General features: G+C 40.0%; 1 protein-coding gene across 2 annotated transcripts in view; it reads left to right on the top strand.

Annotated features, from left to right (window-relative positions):
- Nucleotides 1–23,288, top strand: part of LOC126470499 (importin-9) — a 150,259-nt gene that overhangs the window by 113,434 nt on the left and 13,537 nt on the right. For both annotated transcript variants that reach the window (XM_050098379.1, XM_050098380.1), the window contains exons 13-16: nt 721–858; nt 2,331–2,470; nt 13,316–13,591; nt 14,092–14,258. In XM_050098379.1, coding sequence (XP_049954336.1) covers nt 721–858; nt 2,331–2,470; nt 13,316–13,591; nt 14,092–14,258 — 721 coding nt within the window. The remainder of the gene's footprint in view (nt 1–720; nt 859–2,330; nt 2,471–13,315; nt 13,592–14,091; nt 14,259–23,288) is intronic.

The raw sequence follows: 23,288 nt of genomic DNA, 5'->3' as shown, positions 1-23,288 counted from the left end.
TTTTTTTTTTAATATAAATTTTTATTTTGCCTTTATCATCATAGTAAGCAATAAACAAAAGAAGAAATTGTCAAAAAGGAAACAATCATTTCAAAGTTGTGGTTTCATTTTGGAACCACTGGGACATGGTTTTCAGCCACTTCTCATTTCCTGAGCTATATTTGAAAGCAGTTTTGCGTTTCTCCCCAACACAATCCCACATCTTGAAAATTTCATAACTCTTAATGCCTAAAACAAATTATAATCCTAAATAACAAGCCACAATGGGTGTAAAATTTAATAACTTTATCAAAAGTACATACTAATCCAGTGGTTTAGTTTCAAAACCACTTGTAACAGCAGTAGTACTAAGTCAGCTGTGCATTACAATAACTTTAAATAGACTTACATTCACTGTTAATTGCCTCCTCATTATGGCCACTAAAAATAAAAACACTTAACAATATCCTACAGTTGTGTATCGGAGACTCTGTGCTATTACTTTATTGCTTTAAACAAGTAGTACTTCTAGTGTACGACTAGATGCATCTGTCTTGCAATAAAATGGTGGTTTCAGGCAGAAGCCACTGGTACTCAAAGGGTTAAATTATATGCCAGGAATCTTAAATTTTATGGGGCCCATGTCTGATTTGAGAGATTGCCACCCTATCAGTCTGTTGAAACTTTATTCTCATTGTTTCCACTAAAATGTGTTGTTTATATTTACATTTCTAATTGCAGATCATTCAATAGTTAATGTGGCTTTAGATATATTCAGGGAACTTTCAATGAGTCCAGATAGCTTGGTGAAATTGGAACAAAGATTTGTGCCTACATTAGTCAGCATTTTGAATGCACCACAGGAGAAGGTAGTTGCAGGTGAGTGCATAAAAAATCTTGTGTATCATTTTCTTTAAATGTAGTTTTTAATTTAATATTAAATATGAAGCACTTTCCTGATGTGCATGATACATAAACAATATTTTTTTCAGATCACCTGGAAAGTGTTTCCTATACAGTATTAAGTACTGTTGAGCAATAACGGAATATTCAGATACTGTTACGGTTTCTTTTTTCCATTGTGAGAAAATGTTTTGGTTATTTTCTGCACAACCTTTTGCTTATAAAATCTTGTCCTGACAAACAAATTAACCCTGTGGTTGCTAGAAGACTTAATTGGCCCATGCCTAAATGAGTGCTATGCCATTACTGCCTTATATGTCCACCTGCAGCAAGTATCCTGCATCTAGGCTGCAGCTATGCAGCATCCTGCCTTGCCCTGTGATGAATATTTCCAGAGTTAAGTCCGTGATATTCCCTTCTGTTTTATCACTGCCAAGGAGAACATAATTCTAGATGTGAAAATTAATTTCTAACTTCGATGGTTGTTCGTGAATTAATGGTTACTACTAATAAGCATAGATTTAAAGATGGCTTTTCCTTCAATAGTTTCTTATGCAAATTTGGTAACTCATTCTGACAGTTGTCAATTTCGGTACATATTGGTAGTCCAGTCTTCCATCAAGTCAGTAATACATGCTGTACTGCATGTATTCTTCACTCTGTCAAAGAAATAAATTTGATTTTAATGAAGTGGATAGTGATGCACATTGATGGTTACTTTGTGTGCAGATTGTAATGTTTCATTGTATGTGAGATGAAAGCTATCAGTGACAGTTTTGCTTTGTGGTATTTTTGTAGTAATGTGCTTAATCATTGAAAGAGGGGACAGATTGCCTCTCTTTAATAAATTCACTATACAAACAAAACTTCTATAGGAACAGCTCTCATCCTGTTAATTTGCAATGCCTTTCATAAATTTCCAATAACTGCTTGTCCATCGGAAAATGGACAACTTAATTCTGTTATGGAGTTAACAATATTTCATAACTTTAATATATGCACATGTTGATTGTGACGGTCATCTGTGAATATTTTATAAAGCATGTATTGCCAGTGATGTTACTTATTATGATCAGACACTTTTCAGTGCAGCCTCAGTAGACTAGGCTTGAGAGTGAACCATCTGGTTCCAAACTAGTTGCCAAATGTGTACTGCAACTATGATGGATTTCTTAATAAATACTTTATAATAGAGTATTAATAACCAGTCTCTCTGTGTGTGTGTGTGTGTGTGTGTGTGTGTGTGTGTGTGTGTGGGAGCACGCTCTTTCACTTGAAGAGGAGAAAGAGCTTGAAAGCTAGTGTGACTGCTGGTTCACGTTAAGCCTCTGCTCCATGCATTGGTCTGTTATTGGTGAGTGGTTGTCTTTCCCTTATTTTAAGTAGAGGACGAGTGATAGAATAAGGACATTGCATTTTTACCATTTGAAATGCCTATTCTTTTATAGGACTTGCAGCAAATGCTTTGGATGCATTGCAGACTATTGTAAGGAACTCAAAGCCACCATTAAGTGATGCATTAATAAACACAGCTTTTCCTGCTGCTGCACAGTGCATCTTAAAAACCAGTGATCATTCAATAATGCAGGTCAGTGTGATGGTCAGAGGTTGTTTGACTGCAACTTAAAATATTGTTTAAAACGATGTCATTGCCATAAATATTGCACTGGCAGTGCAGGATCTGTTTAAATTGTGATGGCCTTTTCTGTTATTATGTAATGCTTATGTACATATTTCATTGTTTATCATCTCACATATTACTCGTACTTGCAAAGATCACATTTTATTTGAGCAGTGGTGCCACCAAATGATACTAAATGCTGGTTTTTGTTAGATTTTTAAATTATAGTTTATGAAAAGTATCATTGTTTTTCTGGATTTCATGGGCAGTATCTGTGATTCAGTTATCGAGACATAACCCGTGACACATCTTCACAGAATGTCTGCTTGCCTTTCCTATATACGTAGTTTGGCTAGCGCTCAAGTGAGATATGACTTAACCACAGCTTAGGATGTAAGTTTACTGTTTGAACAAGAGCCTCATAAATAGTCTTCCAGTGCCCAGTTGTTGATTGTTGGGAGGTTGGAGTATTTTTAAATAACTTTTCGTACAACCACTGAACTAATTTTCTGCTCTGTACTTCTTCACTGCTGAAATAGGGGTGTTAAAACAAACATTCTGTAAGTCTCCTAGACTTTGAGTCTAACATAATAAAACAAGTGACAATAATAATATATTGTCCATACTCAATAAATGTTCAGTTGGAAATTTACACAAATGGTCGGACATATTGCTATCGCAGAACTTTGTTATTCGCAGACTGACTTACTTAACGACTGCACATGATTTTAGCTGAGTTGTAATTAAACATACAAATATAACTCAGTGGTGATGCAGCCAGACTGACAATCAGCATTTACATGTTGAAGGTTGTGCATGGAGTGTGACAATCACGTAATACTAAAGTCTTTATCTCTTGTAACTATACTGAGCGAGGTACAATTTTGATGTGTCAATTTTGTGTGTGCTTCTATTCAAACTACAGAGACAAAAACTGGTGGAAGAAAATCTGCAACATCACAACCAGTGCCTGACTAAAAATTGGAACATAATGAAATACATTAGTGCCATAGGTAATAGAATCTCTGTTTTAATAATCACAGAAAGAAGTATAAAATTGTGACATGGAAAGTAGTTTGAGGGCAGTGGGCATACTTTTACCTGGAAAAAGTGGAACAAACAATTGATGTTTGGTATTACATGTGTTTGATAGTCATAAAACTATTTTAAAAAAGAACAATGTGTAAAAGACATAATGGTATGATGATTGTCATAGAAATTGTCATTTCCTGGTAATATTAGAAATGAGTATCTATTCAAAATTGTGAAAGAAAACCAAATTACGGCAACTGGGGCAGGGCAGGGAAGGGGACTTCTGCAAGGCTAGTCACAAAACAGGCAGGACCACTTCAAGAACATTATTTCACTGAAGCACCTTGTTTAGTACCTTCCTCCTACACTTTCACCTGGAACAGTTTTCACTACTAATTGTGATATGCACAGTACACACACCTTGCACTGCAGCACCCCTTTCAGGTTGGTGGGCATCTCAAGTGGTAACTTATCGCTTGGGCCTTAAATTGGCCCTGCAAATACTGAAGTGTCAAAGACTTCATCAAAATATTATATAAAATAAGAACTGCTGAAAATGTTGAAGATTTGTGGGACAGTTTAGAAAAAGTTAATCAGAAAAGTATCTATTTAGTTGTGCGAAGAAGAGCAGGACTAAGAATTTGATCTTAGCTACAGATAGAAATGACATCAAGCATGGGTTTTCAATTCTTAAAGAATTGAAGTAAATCAGAGTAATTAAAATCTAAGTTCATGAGTATGAGTTTGTGTTGATGGCAGAATGGGGAAGGAATTGGCTGTGGCCATAGCAAAGGAACAATCCTCATATCAGACTTAAATGATTTAGGGTAACTCGAAAAGCCAAATAAGATAGCTGGAATAGGATCTCTGGCAACAGAAGAGATTGCTAAGTGATCAATGAAATCAGTTCACCAAGAAACATGTGAAATTGCCATAAAGATGATATTTATAGAAAACAAGATTCAATGCAGAATAAAGGTAATGCTTGGCAACAATAATTGATAATTACTGTTTGTGAAGTGAAAGGCTTCTTGTAGAACCTGAGATGGATTTTGTGTGTGCGCATGGTGTTTAGTAGTAGCTGTTAAAGACTTTTGTAAATAGAAAAGCCATACATGTTACTGCATAAGCAAGTGAATTGTCATATGAGATGTCTGTGTTTATACAATGTGCCAAAAAAGCAGAAGTGTTCTAACGTTATGGCAAATATGTTATTGAAGAAATCCAGTTGTAGTAAATGGAGCTCACAGGTGATTCACATTACTGAATACAGTACATAAAGTATTTTCTGGAATTTTACATCAGATGAATATGGGAAGGAAATGAGATTAAGAAAAAGCATTTGTTGACAAATGCTTGGTAGTAAAGCAGGTAATAGAACAACACAATGGCGTAACAGAAATACTAGTTTAGATTTCATTGAACTGACAGGCAGTCAGTAATAGTGACAGAAAAAAGTTAGACTTATGCAAAGAGGAGGGACTATTCATCATTACTTATAAATGCTTTCTAAGTTTGTACAAATTATAATTTTTGTAGATAAAACTGCAACTTGAGCCAGTCTACCACCACAAAGACATTAGTTTGTTTATACTTCTACTGTGTTAAATATTCTTTAATTAATAAATAGTACATAATCAGCAGAAAATGATAGTCATCTTCTGCACAAATTTTATAAACATTATTATTTAAAAATAATTAAGAACAGAAAACTCCTGGCTTTTATTGTACTTAATTCCAAAGGAAACATTGCTGTAAATGAAAGAATAATAGAACTGGTTCATTGCTTTTTCTGAAATCATCTACAAATTTGATAATACAATAAAGTAATGATATTGGTAACTTGGTGTTCTATCAGAGGATACTGGCCTTATCATTGGCTGTGGTTTAGTCTCAACTTACTATTGTAACAATATGATCTAGATCACATTATATAGTAGTTTGTTCTGCTAGCAATTTCTGTGTTCTGTGAGGTGTGTGTTTGCTGCCGAGGCCTTTGCGAAAGGGTGCAGGCACTGGTAGTGGGCATTTTGTCAAAGGTTGAAGTATTTTGATGTTTTAAGGAATTTTCAGCATCAGGAGCATCCATTTAAGATAAACCACATAGCACCAGAATGACATATCCAAATGTTAGGAATCAAATTTTGTGTGCTATGTGTAACTATAAGAATGCTTGGGAACAAGTGAATTACTTACAGCGTTGTTGATATTTCAGTAAATCAACTGAGGATATGGAACACTTCCTTTTGTATCATGTCTCCATCTTCTTGCACAGATTAAAGTATTCCTCGTCTAAGAAAAACACATTAATAGTAATTAAACAGGGTTTTGTATTGTGATTTGGAGGGAAAATCCACCAAGATGAGGAGTGCCACACTAACTCCAACAAAAGGAAAAAAAGTGAAAATCAGCAAATCATATGCACATTATGATCCTAAAAAAGAAATTAGACAAATGTGATTCCTGTAAGACTTCTGTGTTCAGGACAGACAGTAAATCAACATTTTTACCAGGACATTTTTATCTTCGAAAAAGGATCACTTTGTGAAGCCAAGCATCATATAAAAGTAGTTGCTGCATCATGGTATGCCTTTCGACAATTCACACTGTTTAATTTTTGACAAACTCTACTACCTTATCTCTCAGACTTTGTTCCTTACCATACTGTCTTCCTGAATCCAACTACTTATATTAGAAGACTTTTTGGTACAATAGGAAAAACCAACAACAACAACCCAGGTGATAACGATTCCAGTTGCATCGCACCAGCACTACTGCAGAGTGTTAATTGAGTTTGTCATGTACTGTGTGCCTTCATTAGGAGATTATCTTATTAGTTCATTTACAGTCTTCAGATATTTGGATACTGTTCATAGATGTTTTGGTAGCTTGATGATATATTGTATGAAAATAATAAATAAATGTATTGTGGCTGTCAGCTTCATTCAAGTGTGTAGATGTGGAGCTACAGCAGCAGCTTGCATGTCAGTGCAGTGAACCTTTCAATTAGAATTATTAGGCTCAGTGGGATCTTCACCCTTACCTTCAACTTCCAGACCACCTTGCCACAGAAAGATTTGTAGTGATCTGTGGAAAACCAACCCAGCTTACCTAAATCAGTTCTCTGTGGTGCTTGAAAATTAGTCCCATCAAACTTAAATATAAACTAATACATGTTATGATTAAAAAAAATTTCAGTGACCTCATATAATAAGGTATTTAGAATATATAATCCAAATCGTAGCTTAAATTAGCTTTATAATCGTGTATGATCTCGGCTTTTAGTGTGTATTGAAAGCTCTGTATTTGAATGATTCGAGGAAACCTTGGGATGTACTAGTAGAGTGTATCTTTTTGAAATTCAGGGCACCATTTCTTGTAAATGAAATGGTATACTCAGTGATCTACTATTTATTTATCGTGTGTAAAAGGCATTTTCAGTCTCAATTTCTGCAGTGGTTATGTAATATTTGAGTGCTGTCCATGTAATCTCAAAGCTATTGAGGTGCTAAGACAGTGAGGCCAAATCAGCAAAGTCTTACTCACTTACTGAAAAAGTAAACATAGAATAGTTTGCGTGAAATGTACTCTTCAAAATATTTAGTATATAAATTAACCAGACCCAAGTCGGGTGCTTCACAGGAAAGTTTCGTGTAACTGATCTGAACTATTGCAGCAGTAGCAGGGAAAGCAGTTGCATGAAACTGCTATGATTAGAAGAGAAAAATATGTGCAAAGTGAGAACTGCTGAAAACGGGGGAGGAAAACTGGAAACAACATACAAGTTGCAAAAATGTTCTTTAAATTCTTGTGGGCATTTCAGTTGGGAATGTTCAGAATACAATGTGCAATAAAGAATTTTGTGTCAACAGTATTTTATTCACAGATAGTATATAAATCGCCTGGATTTGACAGCAGTTGCAACATTTTAGGCTCCAGTTGTTAAAAAAGACCTTATTTGTGCAGAGCCACAGTAGATATGGTAAGTGAATCATAGTCCAACAAGGGCAGTCCTAAGGAAATTAACCATACACCACCAAAGTGGATAGTGTAGCAGTACAGGTTCTGACCAGGATACAGTTGGGAACAATAAAAAAAAAATTGCTGTTCTGGATACAGATTTCAGAAAATCAATCATGATGTAGGAGTTACACATATTCTATGGAAAGAAACTGCTGTGTGACACTTATTTTCAGGAGCATCCAGTAGTAAATAAGTTTTGTGTGGTATGAGGAATTTATTTCCACAATGAATATGCACCTGAAGAGATGCATGTGCCCCATGTAGGGGAGTTTTAATTTAGCAAGGAAAGCACAGACACAGTTGATGTGCTAGTACTGCTATTAGTTGATTGGTCCGACATGGGCTGTAGTATAGAGTTGACCATCTGGAAGATTGGTAACACTAAAGCCCATTCTACACAGGGCATGTGAGCTTGCAAGATTACCTGTGATGCACCATTTCTGCTGGCACCTACCACGTATATGATACTCTTTGCACAACATTCACGCGTACAATTGCTAGAAGGCGGAATAGGATGGATCCTATTCTCATGCAAATGTAGGTGCTTTGCCCATATGCAGACACAGAGTGGGGAGCACAGTTGACAAATAGGGCAATGTTCTATGTGTATTGTGTATCTTGCTCCCGATCAGTGAAAAGTAGTACAGCAAGTTCTTCATCTCACAAAAATTAATGCATGAAATATCTGCAATTTTCAGTAAGTATTATTTGAAGCTTTATCTCAGTTAAACAATTTATAAAAAGTTGCTGCTATTATAAGCAACTCCTCAGTTGTTGGAGTCTGCAAGAAAGAAGTAAGTTACAGGAAACAAGTACTTTCAAATATTTATCCCTCAAAGAGTTACGGATTTCACAGCATATGTGTCTTATCGGGTTAGACACTCGAAACTGACGTACGATGCTCAAACTAAAAGCTCTTGTAAGATTTGCCAGTTGCCAGGAATAACAATGTAACTGTTAACCCAGAAAGGAATAAAATATGAAAATTTTCAGTTAATATAACTGATCAAACAATCGTATGAAAAAAAATATACACACAAAATCAGTCTTGCCAATCTGCATGGCGAAATTGCTTCCCTCCTAATGCTGTATCTCAGGTGAATATTTGGCTCAATGAAGAATGACAGCTTGTCAAAACAAGCTGCATCCATTCTTACAAAATTTTATACAGTAGTAGATCCTCCAGCCTCAGCTCCTTCATCAATAAGGAATAGCAGTCCTTTTCCTGGTCCCAGCAGCTTCTATTTTTTGCCGCATTTTTCTTCAGATTTTTTCTTTATGGTGAAAGCCACAACTATGCTAGTAAAAGCCAAGGCGATATCTTCTTCAATCCTTTCTGAGCCTTGTCTTCTGAAAGTATTTAAACAGCTTTGAGGCCATTTACAAATGTGAGAAACTTATAGTTCCATACAAACTGCATGAAAACAATTAAATGCAGCATCATAGTGACTGTCTAAAGTACAAATAAATGTAGTTTCCTTAGAAAGACATAAAATACCCGAAAGTCTCGAAAGTGAACTAAAGCCGTCGATTCACGTGCTGGAAGTTGTCTACAAACACAGCAAACACGTAAAGCAGACGACGTGACACGCTTGCCGTATAAACACTTTTGTGGTTGGACGTTCTATCGCATGGAGTGCTGCAGTGGACTACTTTCTTGTGAGAGTCTTATGTCTAGTGTAAAACAGGCTTAAGGAAGGTGGTACACAGGTGAATCCAGTCTGTGATTATTGTTTGAATTCCTTTGTATTGTAGCGTTCAACCCCTCTGGTTGTCCAGATGATGAAAATATCAGTGCATCAGAACTACACTAAGAACTGTGTCCTGAGATCCCCCTTCCCATCCATGCTCTTTTTCTGACAACATTGGCTTAACAATCCTGTTTCCAGTGCAAATATCCATGTATTTTGGTGTGCATTTCAAGTAATAGTTGTAGAGTATAAAATTACTATGTGGAAGTAGTTACCATATGCTTAATTTTATGCAGTTGCTAGTTGTGGGAGTCTTCAGCAGCGAAGATGTGTACGGGGAGAGTGTTAACCTTAACTTTAGCAATTGAGGGGTCAGCGCAACAGTGGTCTAAGCCACTTTTTCAAGAAATAAACAGACGGTCAAAGTTATACAATTGTGGTTTTTCTTGGAATTTGGAAATCCCAATTTTTTTGGTAGTGGTGTATTCCATGATGATTGGTTAACTTAACCACAATGTTATAAAGTCTTTTGGGAATTAGTTTTAGAAATAGTGCAGTTTGTATGAGGCACCTGCAACTAGTTTTCTTGGTTAGACCACTGTTGCACCAACATTTTTGTGTACGTGAGAAAGAAGAGAAAATGTTATTTGAATAAATGTAATGTAATTAATCATATGTTCATCCTAATAGTTGTTTTACAAGTTTTAATATGAATTTAAAGTAACAATACATTACACAAAGTGGTTATGTCAATAAAATAATTAGATTATAAACTTATCATTACAAACAAGAGCTTTCTTTTTTAGTATGTGTTTAGCAAGCTTGTGCAAGCTTGCTAAACACATAGGCCTACTATACATAATCAAAAATGTCTTCACTGTCATTCTCCACAATATGTTGCATATTTTCATCTTCCTCAGTTCCATTTTGAGATACCAGACTACTATAAAATGAATGGTGAATGGATGGAAAAGATTTCAAAAGGTCATTAATATCTTTAAGTTTCTTTGGGTTTATTGGCCTGGGGTTGGAATATTTTGGTACTAGCTGAACATTTTGTAGTTAAAGGGTGTGTTTATTCTTTCTCCTTTCCACCGAGCAAGGTGGCGTAGTGGTTAGCACACTGGACTCGCATTTGGGAGGACGATGGTTCAATCCCGCGTCTGGCCATCCTGATTTAGGTTTTCTGTGATTTCCCTAAATCGCTTTAGGCAAATGCCGGTATGGTTCCTTTGAAAGGGCACGGCCAACTTCCTTCCCCGTCCTTCCCTAATCTGATGAGACCGATGACCTCTCTGTTTGGTCTCTTCCCCCAAACAATCCAACCCTCTTTCTCCTTTGTCCTTTAACTATATTCATACAAGCACCTTGCTCTATACTATCTGAATAACAGTATCTGACACATTTCCGTGGTTGTTCAACAGACTTTCAGCTTTGAAATGAGACTGAAAGCAACAGGTTCTTTATCCTCAGTAAATTTACGATTAGTTATTTTATCAGTTAAAGGCTTTGAACGTACGAATTCAACCTGTTGCAGTTCAGTTACATTAAATTTTCTTTTACCTATCCTAGTATATTTTTTATAAGATCTACCCACCAAGCAGGTGTATACACACACCTTTTCAATCTCTCTCTTCTCTGCAAGCCCAAAGTCCCTATCACAGGGTAGGTAGCTACGACCTGATACTAGATACTTTTGAACTATTTCCTTAACATATTGTCTGTGAATAAGTTGCAATCAAAAGCATACTAAGGATATATTATTATTTTGAGCAAAACAGTTATTAGAATACACGATTAATTTATCAATATTTTGAAGATTGTTAGAAGCATATTTAAATTAAACATTATATTATTTCATCAGCACCTTGTCCTGCAATATGTTCTTGCCATACATACATGTGCACATCATGTGAAGTACAATCATGCACACAAAAGTTACAAGTCCACAACTGTCTCTTGTTGAAAAATAACATAAAGTTTATACATCATAGCTGCATTAAGACCTTCAGGCAAATACTTTCTGTTTGGAGCAGAAGCTCTCGAATAATGATTTTCACACAGTGGAAAACTATTAATATGATTTACAACTAAATTGGACTGATGATCACTAGTTTTCTTTGGTCTATTTCCATGTCTTCCATGACCATCTTGTTTTGGTGTTCCCTCAGTCTGTCTTTGTGAAACTGCCCTCGAAAGTCTACTATTACTGATTCCAATCAAAGATATGAATGCCTGTTTGCAAACTCTTTTATCACTACCCTCTAACGAAATATAAAAATCACGGGTGTGTGGTCTCCTGCTCTCATTTCCACTTGCACCATATCTTCTTTTTGCTAGGTTTACTTTCACACATCCACCAATATATGCATTTTATTAACTAAAATCACACATATTCCAAAACCTTATGAACACTGTTTCACATTGTTCATCATTGAAACGTGCATAACACTTACATTGACGACCACTTGGTGGGCCTTGTTTACGTTGGTGGACTTTCTTGCCTGTTCTCCGTACATATTCTTCTTCTGCATTTCTTTTCCTCGTATTTACATTCCTGTCCCAGGAATGTAAATGCCTTGCCCTTTTCCTTCCACAGTTTTCCACTGTTTCTCCATTATTTTCGTTACTTGAGAAATGACTCTCGCCCTTAATGTCAGCCATAGTTGATGTTATTACATGTGATCCAGATACTGACCTCTCATTGGCTGTTTGAGGCTGGACCAATGTTGCACTCAAACAAAACAAAAGTTTGTTCGAGTGAAGAAATTAGTGACTTTTAAATAATATATACGATGTGATGTTGGTGTATGCTACATGATAGAAAGGTAGTTCACCTCACTAGACAACAGATGGCACCAATATCTCATTTTCTGTATTGGAGAGGGCTAGACCACTGTTATGCTGATACCCTCAATTCATCCCCTCTCCTTTCTATTTTCACTTGCCATTTGTTTTTCCACAGGCAGCTTTATAGTTTTATCTCTATATTCTCTTCTTATTTCCACTGGCTTCTGTTTTCTCACTTACACCCATAATCTGTGTTTGATACCTAATGCTCAAGTATATTTCATTACTGGGCATACTAGAATGGGGTGTATAGTTTCTGCTGAAGATGAATAACAACTAAATATTAATGGTTCGATGAGGTGGTATTAACTACATGCATATCTCTACTGCTCATTAAAGCATTCTCAGAGGTGTTATCTGGATCATATTGCAAAGTTTATACAAGTTTCCTTTGTTGCTAATCACTGGTATCATCTATTCTTCAATTTTCAGTTAATTTTTCCCTTAACTTACACACGTCAACTTTTTCTCATCAGTTGTTGCAAACTTCAGTGGTGAACTAACATGTTCACCACTGGAGAACTGTTCACAATTCTGAGTTTTTATTCTAAATATCCATGCAACCGCATGTGATAGAAACAGTTAAAAGGCACCAAGGCTTCCCAGTAGGGAAGAGATGATGACGAATGTTGGGTCTTCCATATGTCCCCAGTGTTGCCAATCTTATGACCGTTAGATATGTGATTAGCTTCTCTTGTTACTGTTTAACATTATATGCTTATGTTGGTGGGTAAATATGATGATTGTGTTTACACCCAGATGTTCACCTGAAGATGTGGTTGTAATGCTACTAAACTTGGTGAGAATCCAATAAAAAGAATTTTCATACAGCTGAAGCAGTTTCCTAATTTCCATAATGCATTTTTTGGAGTTGTAGTTGCCCTGACTACATAGTCCCATTTGCCTTGCAGTGGCATCGCCCGTGATCTACGTCCTAGATGAATTCATAATTCCTAGTTATTTTCTGAGATAACTTTCATATTACAAAGAAATCTCTGGCTCTGAAAAGTAGCAGTTTTGCAAATGAGTGTACATGTTTTTGTTGTTAATTTTGTGCCTTTTCCCCCCCATTGGCAGTCAATTAACCTCATATTTTTAGCAAACCTTCCCTTAAGTGCTTCATAAGATGTACAAAGCTTTTAAGAGGATGAAATAAGTCTGTTGTTGATGGCTCTGAGCTATAGAGACTAAAGAATTTTGGCTTCTTTTGTTCCAGAATGGAGGAGAATGTTTGAGGGCATATGTATCTGTCTCTCCTGATCAAGTCTTCAATTACCAAGATGCGGATGGGCAAACTGGATTGGGTTACCTTCTACAGACAGCAGCTGTTTTGTTGAATCCCGCTTCTACAGAGTTCACAGCAACATCTGTTGGAAAGTTTGTTGTGACTCTAATATCAAAAGCAGGAAATATTCTGGGTGAAAACCTAGATTTGATTTTGAAGGCTGTCCTAAGTAAAATGCAGAGAGCAGAATCAATAACAGTTATACAGGTAAGAATGAATGTTCTAGCATTTTAATAAGCATAAATTGTATTTTGCTATGACTAACCTGGTGCCTTTCCCCAGAAGCAATGAAAAAAGGCAAACATGAAGGGTTACTTCAATAGCAGGGGACAAGTTCCCCTAAGGTTTGGTCATTACTTGGAGTTATTGATGTTCTGTTTGACAAGTTGTACTGCAAAGGTCTTTCTCAAATGAAACCCTGCCAGAAAGTTCTTGGTTCCCATGCTATGCTACAATCAATTCAACAAGACAAACTTAATTGGGTTGGTATGACAGATTGCATAGTTTTCGCAAAGGATTTAAATCTTATTTGTTTAATATCTTGCATCTTGGCAAGCAAAATTGTGTAGAACTCGTATTTCAGTTGGCAATAAAGGTAATGAGGAAACTACTAATAGAATGAATTTAAGTACCTTAGTGGAAGTCTCTCTCTCTCTCTCTCTCTCTCTCTCTCTCTCTCTCATTGATGTTTGGTAATTACATTACAGAGCCTTATTATGGTATATGCACAACTCATCCATCATCAGTTGGAACCAGTGTTAAATTTTTTATCATCTGTTCCTGGCCCAACTGGACAATCTGCATTACATTATGTGCTGGAAGAATGGAGTTACCGCCACAGTTACTTCTGTGGGGACTATGAGGTGAAAGTGAGGTAATACATTGTGCTTAGTTTAGTCTTGTTAATAGTTGCATAATACAGTATAAGTAGAAAAGTTTGTAGAAGTGAAGCGCCACACAGAAAAAGGAAAATCATAGAATTAACTGCTTAAGACCATGCTCAAGTTTCATAAAATAAGCTAGGGAAGCAAGGGCGTAATTTAATCAGATTTTTCAAACAGGAAAGTCTTCTTTCTGATTAGTTACCATATTGCTGCCATGTTAGATGTGTTATAGTTCCATTCTACTTCTATAATGTGCAAGTGACCTGACTGCATATTGGAGGGTATTTCTGGTACCACTGACTGTTACCTCTTTCCCTATTCCACTCACGAATGGCTTGTGGGAAGACTGACTGTCGGTAAGTCTCTGAATTAGCCTTAACTTCTCAGATTTTCTCATTTGGTCATTTTTCAATATGTCTGTGGGAGGGATAAAGAGATGTTTTGTCAGACTCTTCCCCAAATGTACTGTCGTAAATTAAATACTAACCTCTCTGTGGTGCACCAGCACTTCTCTTGTAACATCTGCCACTGGAGTTAGTGTTCAGTATCTTCATAACACACTCGCACTTATTAAACGATCTTGTGATGAAACGCACCACTTCTCATTGGATCTCTCCCTACCTCGCTGAATACCTCCCTACCTCGCCCCCTGTAGGTCCGGGGGTCAGAATAGGGCCAAGGTATTGCTGCCTGTCGTAAGAGGTGAGTAAAAGGAGTGTCTCACATTTTGGCCTTTCTGTGATGGTCCCCTGTAGGCTCTGACCTCCATTTTCAAAATTTTCCCGAAGAGCGAACCAATTGGGGAAGGGCGCCTTACATGAAGCATAGTGTCCATTATGTGCTGAGACCTCTCGCATCCTTCATCAATGTGGATCTGCATTTCTGCTCATTATCCAGCTGTTCAGTGAGGGCGACCTCCTGGGTGCGTTTTCCTCCATCCTCTGTGCAGTATTGCTTTCCGTGCTGTCAATGATAATGGACGATTTCTTAGCTCATTTGCACCTGATATCCAGCACGGTAGCCAGTCCATTTCGATGGGGCCGCCATGTACCCAGTTGGTTGTAGCCCCCCGACTACACAGGTATGGCTCCACTGATTCCTGTGCCGTTAACTCCCCACATATGTCAAGGAGTAGATGCCTGTCACCCTGTGACATCGGGACTCCTGGCAATGGCCATCCTGCCAGGTGGCCTTTGCTGCGGCTGGGTGGTGCCCGTGGGGAAGACTCCTGGTTGGAGTGGGTGGCATCAGGGTAGATGACACGCCATTAAGTGTAGTACGTAATCTCTTGCTGGTGGTCAAACACCAGCAGTCTCTAAGCGGTCAGGGTCTAATTTCAATGTTAAGAAATACAACCGAAATCATTCACCCCCTCCTGCCCCCTCTCCCTGGGCACACCATGGGAAGAATGCCAGGCTAAGGATGGCAACAAAGCTTATTCACCCCGGTACCTCATATGTATGAAAGTTGATGGGGAATTTTTCTTGTCGATGAAACATCAGTTTTTTGTGGAGCATTTAGAGAACAAGTTTGGGGAGATAGAGGGCTTGTCCAAAATGCGGTCAGGATCAGTCTTGATCAAAACAGCATCCTCTGCCCAGTCACAGGCACTACTCGCCTGTTACAAGCTGGGGATGTTTGTGTTTCCATCGCGTCCCATAAGAGTTTAAATATGGTCCAGGGTATCATATTTCACAGGGACCTTCTTTTGCAGTCTGACAATGAGCTGCAAGCCAATTTAGAGTGTCAGTTTTGTCTGGCACGTCCACCAGCGTCAGAGGGATAATCAGGTAACCACCAGTGCCGTCATCTTGGCCTTCGAGGGTGATACATTACCCAGGGTGGTGATCTACCACTGGGACATGAAGCCTCCCCTGATGTGGTGCTTGAAGTGCTGCAAGTTCGGCCATATGTCTTCCCGCTGTATTTCCAGCGTCAACTGTCAGGATTGTGGATATCCTTCACATCCCAATACTCCCATACCCCGCCTCCCATCTGTGTCAGCTGCGGAGAGCACCATTCACCTTGCTTTCCAGACTGTAGGATTCTCCAGAAAGAAAGAATAATAAGGGAATAAAAGACCCTGGACCGACAGACCTACACAGAGGCTATGAGAAAATGAGAGGCTACATCCTGTGCATATGAGGTCAACCTACGCTGCTGCTGTGGCAATGGTTCTACCCTCTTACATTCTGCCACATACAGTCGACTCTGAGCTGTCAGATTCCATCTGCCCCTTGATGGTGGGGCGCTTCTCTCCCTGTTGCTCCTGCACAACCTACTTCAGGAGCAGCACCCCCCACCCCAAAAACCATTGGGGATGTCAGTCCCCACTTCTCAGTTGGTGAAGTATAAATATTCTTCGGCTCCTCTCACCAGAAAGGGATCCCTTCGGCCACTCCTTTCCCAGGTTCCTACCAGTGGCAAAGCTGATACCCGCCATTGGCTGAAGCAGCCACAGGTTGCTGGTTGTGGGGCTTCATGGTCCTCTTAAGTCTCTGATACTGAATAAGTGAAGCCCTCCCAGCTGGACAAACCTATGGAGCAGTGAGATGAACCTAAAAAGAAAGATCCCCAAGAACCAAGGCACTGTGTGGCACCTACACCACCACCACCACCACTACCTACAAGCTGTGTGTCAGAGGATGTGGTGGAGATTCTGGTGTCCGCTGAGGACCTAGATCTCGCTGGGCCCTCAGACACAATGGATGTCTATCACACAGGTACTCATCTGGTAGCAGCTGGTGACCGAGGCGTAGACTGCCTCATTGAGTGTTTCGTGCCTTCCCAGTCTCACGATCACATAATCCTCCAGTGGAATTGTGGCAGTGATTTCCACCAACTGGCTGAAATATGGCAACTGTTAAGCTTCACACCTGCTTTCTGCCGTGCTCTCCAGGAAACCTGATTCCCGGCAATGCAGACCCCTTCCCTCCATGGCTGTAAGGAATATTACAGGAACCATAGCAACTAATAGTGTCAGGTGGAGTTTGCATCTGTCCTGAACTCAGTCTGTAGTGAACCTGTGCCCCTTCAAACCCCTCTTGAAGCTGTGGCTGTCAGGATAAGGACAATGCAGGAAGTAACTGTCTGCAATGTATATCTTCCTCCAGATGGTGCACTCTCCCTAAACCTTTCCTACTTTTGTAAGATTGTAACACACACAACGCCTTGTGGGGTGGCGTCCTGCTTATTGGCCGAAGTAGGGAGGTCAAAAATTTACTCTCATGACTTGACCTCTGCCTCTTAGATGCCCCCACACATTTCAGTGTGGCACGTGGCACATATTCGGCCATTGAGCTCTCAGTTTGCATTCCTGGCCTTCTCTCATCTGTCCACTGGAGAGCACAGAACGACCTGTGGGGTAGTGACCACTTCCCCATCTTCCTGTCACTCCCCCCGTGTCATGCCCATGGATGCCTACCCAGATGGGCTTTAAACAAGGCAGACTGGTTAAGCCTTCACCTCTGCTGACACTGCTGAACCTCCCCCACATGGTGCCATCGATGTTGTTTAGCAGGTCACTACGACGATAGTTTCTGCAGCGGAAAACGTGATCGCTCGTTCTGTAGGGTGCCCCTGGCGAAAGTCACTCTTGGTGGTCGCCGGAAGTTGCTGAGGCAATTAGAGCATCTGCAAGTTTTACAGCAACACAAGCGGCACCCTTCTCTAGAGCACGTAATAGCCTTTAAGCGGCTTCGTGCCCGCGTTCGCCATCTTATAAAACGACGGTAACGGGAGTGTTGGGAGAGGTACATGTCGACTATTGGGTGCCATACGTCACTTTCCCAAGTCTGGACAAAGATCAGATCTCTTTGGGTACCGGACCCCAACAGGTGTCCCTGGCATTAACATCAATGGCATGTTATCTAAAGATACAAACGCAATTGCTGAGCAATCTGCTAGAGCCTCTGCATCAGAGAACTACCCTCCACCCCTTCCCACCCTCAAATAGCGGATGGAAAGGAAAGTCCTCTCATTCACTACATGCCACAGTGAACTTTATAATGCCCCATTTACAGAGTGGGAGCTCCTCAGCACCTTTGCGCATTGCCCCCGACTCAGATCCTGGGCCACATTGGATCCACAGTCAGATGATTAAACATATCTTGTCTGACAAGCGACATCTTCTCGCCATGTTCAAGCGGACCTGGTGCGATGGAGTCTTTCCATCATAGTGGTGGGAGAGCACCATCATTCCGGTGCTCAAACCCAGTCAAAACCCACTTGATGTGGATAGCTACCGGCCCATCAGCCTCAACAACTTTCTTTGTAAGCTGCTGGAATGTATGGTGTGTCATCGGTTGGGTTGGGTCCTGGAGTCACGTGGACAACTTGTTCAGGGCTTCTGCCAGGGTCGCTCTACCACTGATAATCTTGTCTCCCTTGAGTCTGCCATCTGAACAGCCTTTTCCAGAGCCAGCATCTGGTTGCAGTCTTTTTTTTTATTTACATAAAGCATAAGAGACAAACTGGTGGTATCATATCCTTGCCACATAGTACAAGTCGGGTCTCTGAGGCCACTCCTGATTTGTATTCAGAACTTCCTGTTGTTCCGTACTTTCCGTGTCCAAGTTAGTGCCTCCCATAGTTCCCCCGTACTCCGCAGGGCTCCGTATTGTGAGTATCTTTGTATTTTTAGTGGCTATTAATGGTCTAGCAGCAGCTGTAGGGCTGCCGGTCTCACCTTCTCTTTATGTGGATAACTTCTGCATTTTGTACTGCTCCTCTAGTACTGGTGTTGCAGAGCAGCACCTACAGGTAGCCATTTACAAGGCACAGTCATGTACTCTAGCCCATGGTCTCCAGTTTTCAGCCGTGAAGTCGTGTCCCATGTATTTCCGTCAGCATCGCACTGTTCATCCAGAACCAGAACTTTAACTTAATGATGATCCACTCACTGTAGTGGAGACATCTATTCTTAGGACTGATTTTCGATGCCTGATTGGCTTTGCTACCTCACCTTCATCAGCTTAAGCAAAAGTGCTGGCAGCACCTCAACGCTATCCACACCCTCATCAACACCAACTGGGGTGCAGATCGCTCTATGCTGCTGCTGATCTATGGGGCTCTTGTTCAATCCTGCCTTGACTATGGGAGTCCGGTTTACAGTTCAGCGGCACCCTCAGCGTTGTGTGTACTTGACACAGTGCACCACTGCGGTGTTCGCCTAGCAACGGGAGCTTTTAGAAAGAGTCCGGTGACCAGTGTCCTGGTGGAGGCCGGAGTCCCTCCATTGTAGGTTAGGTTAGGTGTGCACAACTGCTCGCCAGTTACGTTGCACACGTTTGTAGTTCTCTTGCACATCCGAATTACAGTCTCCTTTTCCCAACCACGGCGGTTCATCTCCCGTATCGGTGGCCCAGGTCAGGGCTTAAGATTGCAGTTCGCGTTCTGTCCCTTCTGTCTGAACTGGAGACCTTACCATTACCACGTCTCCTTGAAGTCCATTCACGTACACCTCCATGGTATACACCTAGGCCATAGATTCTTCTGGACCTTTCGCATGGCCCTAAGGACTCAGTTAACCCTGCGCCTCTCTACCACTTCCTCTAGATTCTCGACATGTATCGGGGCTCTGAAGTGGTTTACACAGATAGCTTGATGGCTGATGGTCGCGTAGGCTTTGGTATGTCCACGGAGGACATATTGAACAGCACTCCTTGCCAGATGGCTGCAAAGTTTTCACTGCAGAGCTGGTGGCCATCTCTCGTGATCTTGAGCACATCCGCTCATGCCCTGGTGAGTCTCCTGTGTACTGACTCCTGGAGCAGGCTACAAGCTATTAACCTCGCCATCCTTTGGTAGCATCCATTCAGGAGTCTGTTTATGCCTGGGAACAGTCCAGTCATTCAGTGGTGTTTGTGAGGGCATCCAGGACATGTCATAATCCCAGGCAATGAACTTGCCAACAGGCTGCCCAAACAGGCTACGGGCAAACTGCTTCTGGAGATGGGCATTTCTAAAACTGACCTGCGTTCTGTCTTACGCTGCGGGGTTTTTCGGCTTTGGGAAACGGAATGGCCTAACAGCCCGCGCAACAAACTGTGTGTCATTAAGGAGACTATGAATGTGTGGAAGTCTTCCATGCAGGCATCTCTCAGGGAATCTGTTGTCATCTGCCGGCTCCACATTGGCCATAGGTGGCTAATGCATGGTTACCTCCTTCGTCGCGAGGATCCACCTCGATGTCGCTGTGGCTCACAAATGACGGTCGTCCACCTCTTGCTGGACTGCCTACTTTCAGCCGCTCTTCTGTGGACTTCTAACTTTCCCAGCCCCCATACCTTCGGTGTTGGGGGGGAAAACAATGCCTCAACAGTGGCTTTAGTTTCACGTTTTATTCGTGAGGGTGCGTTTTATCATTTGATCTAAGTTTTAGCATATGTCCTTTATCCCTCTGTGCCCTCCACCCTAGCACTTTTAGGGTGGAGGTTTTAATGTGTTTGAGAGTGGCTGTCTTCTTTTTATTCTTGTGTTCAGCCAGCCATGGTAATCTGCTCTCTTGTTTTGATCTCTTCTACATGTTTCTTGCATCTCTGTGGTTTTCTTGTCCGATTTTGTCCATTTTAGTGTTTGTTGCCCTTCTGTCAATCTTGTGGTTTTCTACTTTCTTCCAGCTATGTTTTGTATGTCTCAATTATTTTACTCCCACCCTTGTGGAGTTTTTTTTAATCGGGACAAGGGACCAATGACCTAGCAATTTGCCCCCCCCCCCCCCCCCCCCTTTAAACCTACATACCGACCTACCTACCTCGCTCACTGACTTGACAGACCGGCTGGCTGCTACTCATTGTAAACAGTAATTTATCTATCAAACTTCTTTGGGATAGTCTGGAAATTACATTTTTGTTCCATTAAGAATGAGGTTTTAAGTTCTGTCTGGAAGGAAACTTTTAATTCTGTCATAAAACTGGTCTAATAGTCAATTAGCCCATACTTTTTTGTAAGTAACCAGTTGTGCGGGATGGTGTCCAGTACCTGTCTGAATTTGAGGAACATGGCATCAACCTAAGCACTAATGCTTACAGCATTATGGATCACATGGACGAAGAGAGCAAACTTAGTTTCACAAGATCTCTGCCTGTGGAATCCATGTGGATTTTTACATAGGAGATTTTCATTCTTCAAAAATGTCAAATTCTTGATCATGAAATATGCTCCAAAGTTCGAAAATAGATTCTTTTGCATGATCTCGTTAGAATCTTACAGGTATCTTCCTGATGCCTATCCACTTCAAAGCAATTTTAGCTATTATCTAGTGTTCAATCAGGTCCCAATATCTGCCAGTGATTAAAAGGAAGAACCTTGTTAAGATCTTTGGTGGTGAAACAATTTTTTTAAGACCGAATTGTCTTTCTGTCCATTATGGACACAGAATAGGTGATTTCGAACTGCTTATTGATTTTACATAAGCCCAAAACCTCTTGGGGTTTTGACATAAAATGAAATGCACTCTCAATTGAAATATGGACAACCATCAGTTTTATAATGGTATGACAATGAAAATTTGTACTTGACCAGAACTTGATCTCAGATTTCCCACTTATTGTGAGTGGTCACCTTATCATTTGGCTATCTGAGCACATCCCCTGGCCAAACCCATACTTCCTCATGTCGTCAACCGTGTGTCTACAACCTGCACCCGTACATTCATTATGTACATTTCCTTACAGGGAGGCATTTTAATTGAGTCACTTGCCTGGTGTCTGAGGGAAAATAAAATATGTCATAGGGCTTTAAGTCAGATTGATTGACAAAATTTTACTTGCAAAGTCCTTGAATGCTTCTCTTATTGATCTCCTTATGTTAATTTTCACTTTGTTCAGCTTTGGTTTGTCAAGCCAGAATGTGACCTCCTGTGAATCCATGACTAAGCTCTTTGTTTATGTAGCAGTTCTCTAACACAGCTGGTAAACCAGGATGGGTCTCTCCCATCCTTCAAAACGTTGCTTAGAACATACTGCTTCATATCCTCATCACTTAATATTTAATGCTGACTACTTGGGTACTCTGCAATTTGTATATTTTCTTAATTTTCTTGACATTACTTGTAGTATCTGTAGTCATAAATGCTACACTGCCTTATGATTAAATGCTACACTGTCTTATGATCACTGATAGCCTCCTCCATATTAGCGAATTCGAGAACTTCAGCTACGTTTACTGTTAGGTGTTCTATGAGTTACCTTCAGGAGTTATTATATGTCCATCTGCTTGAAGTAATTTTTGGACAGGACATTGAAAATAAGGTCACAGGAATCCCTGTCTTTGACACCAGTTTTGATAGCATGACTACCTGTCTATGCCTGGCATATTGAGGTCACGCCCTCCCCCCATTAAAACAGCATAATCAGAAAAAATTAACAAAGATATTCTGCAAGTTCTTTCTGAAGCAGTCTACTGCTACAGTTCCTGGTCCAGGCTGTCGGTAAAAGCATCAAATTACCGTTCTTGTTGACCCACGTTTGATAGCATCAGTGTCTTCACTGCTATAAAGACGCCACTACCATTGGTGATAAACCTATCCTTAAGATACATATTCCAGTCACTATTTAGGATTTTGTTGTTATTCTCTTCTGGTTTCAACCAATTTCCTGTTGTAATATCTCTGCATTATGAAGTCAAATGGGACTTTACCATGGATGCTTAAGCATTTTATTATTATCACAATAACCTTTCTATTTCTAATCGGTGCAGACGAGCATTCTCCGAGAATAATGTGGCTGATGTATCACAGATTTCTGCAGGACATTCTGACCTCCTACTCCAACACATTTTGTAGTTGATCAAAACTGTCTGGGGCTAGTGTTAGTAAAATCGGTAATTTCTCTTACTCGGGTGAATTAAATTTAGTATTACATAATGATCACCTCTCCAAATGTAACTAAGTTGTCTGAATTTTAAGTCAGTGCTCTTGCTACACAGAAAATAAAATTAGTTACCCACGACAAAAATCTAAATTCAGGATTGGTTTACAACAGTCAGTGTACAGTGAATTGCATTGAAAAAGTAATTTC

This window comes from Schistocerca serialis, chromosome 3 (assembly GCF_023864345.2).
Source record: "Schistocerca serialis cubense isolate TAMUIC-IGC-003099 chromosome 3, iqSchSeri2.2, whole genome shotgun sequence".
NCBI lineage: Eukaryota > Metazoa > Arthropoda > Insecta > Orthoptera > Acrididae > Schistocerca > Schistocerca serialis.
The sequence above is the reverse complement of the archived record's forward strand: the minus strand, read 5'-3'. Positions and strand labels throughout refer to the sequence as shown.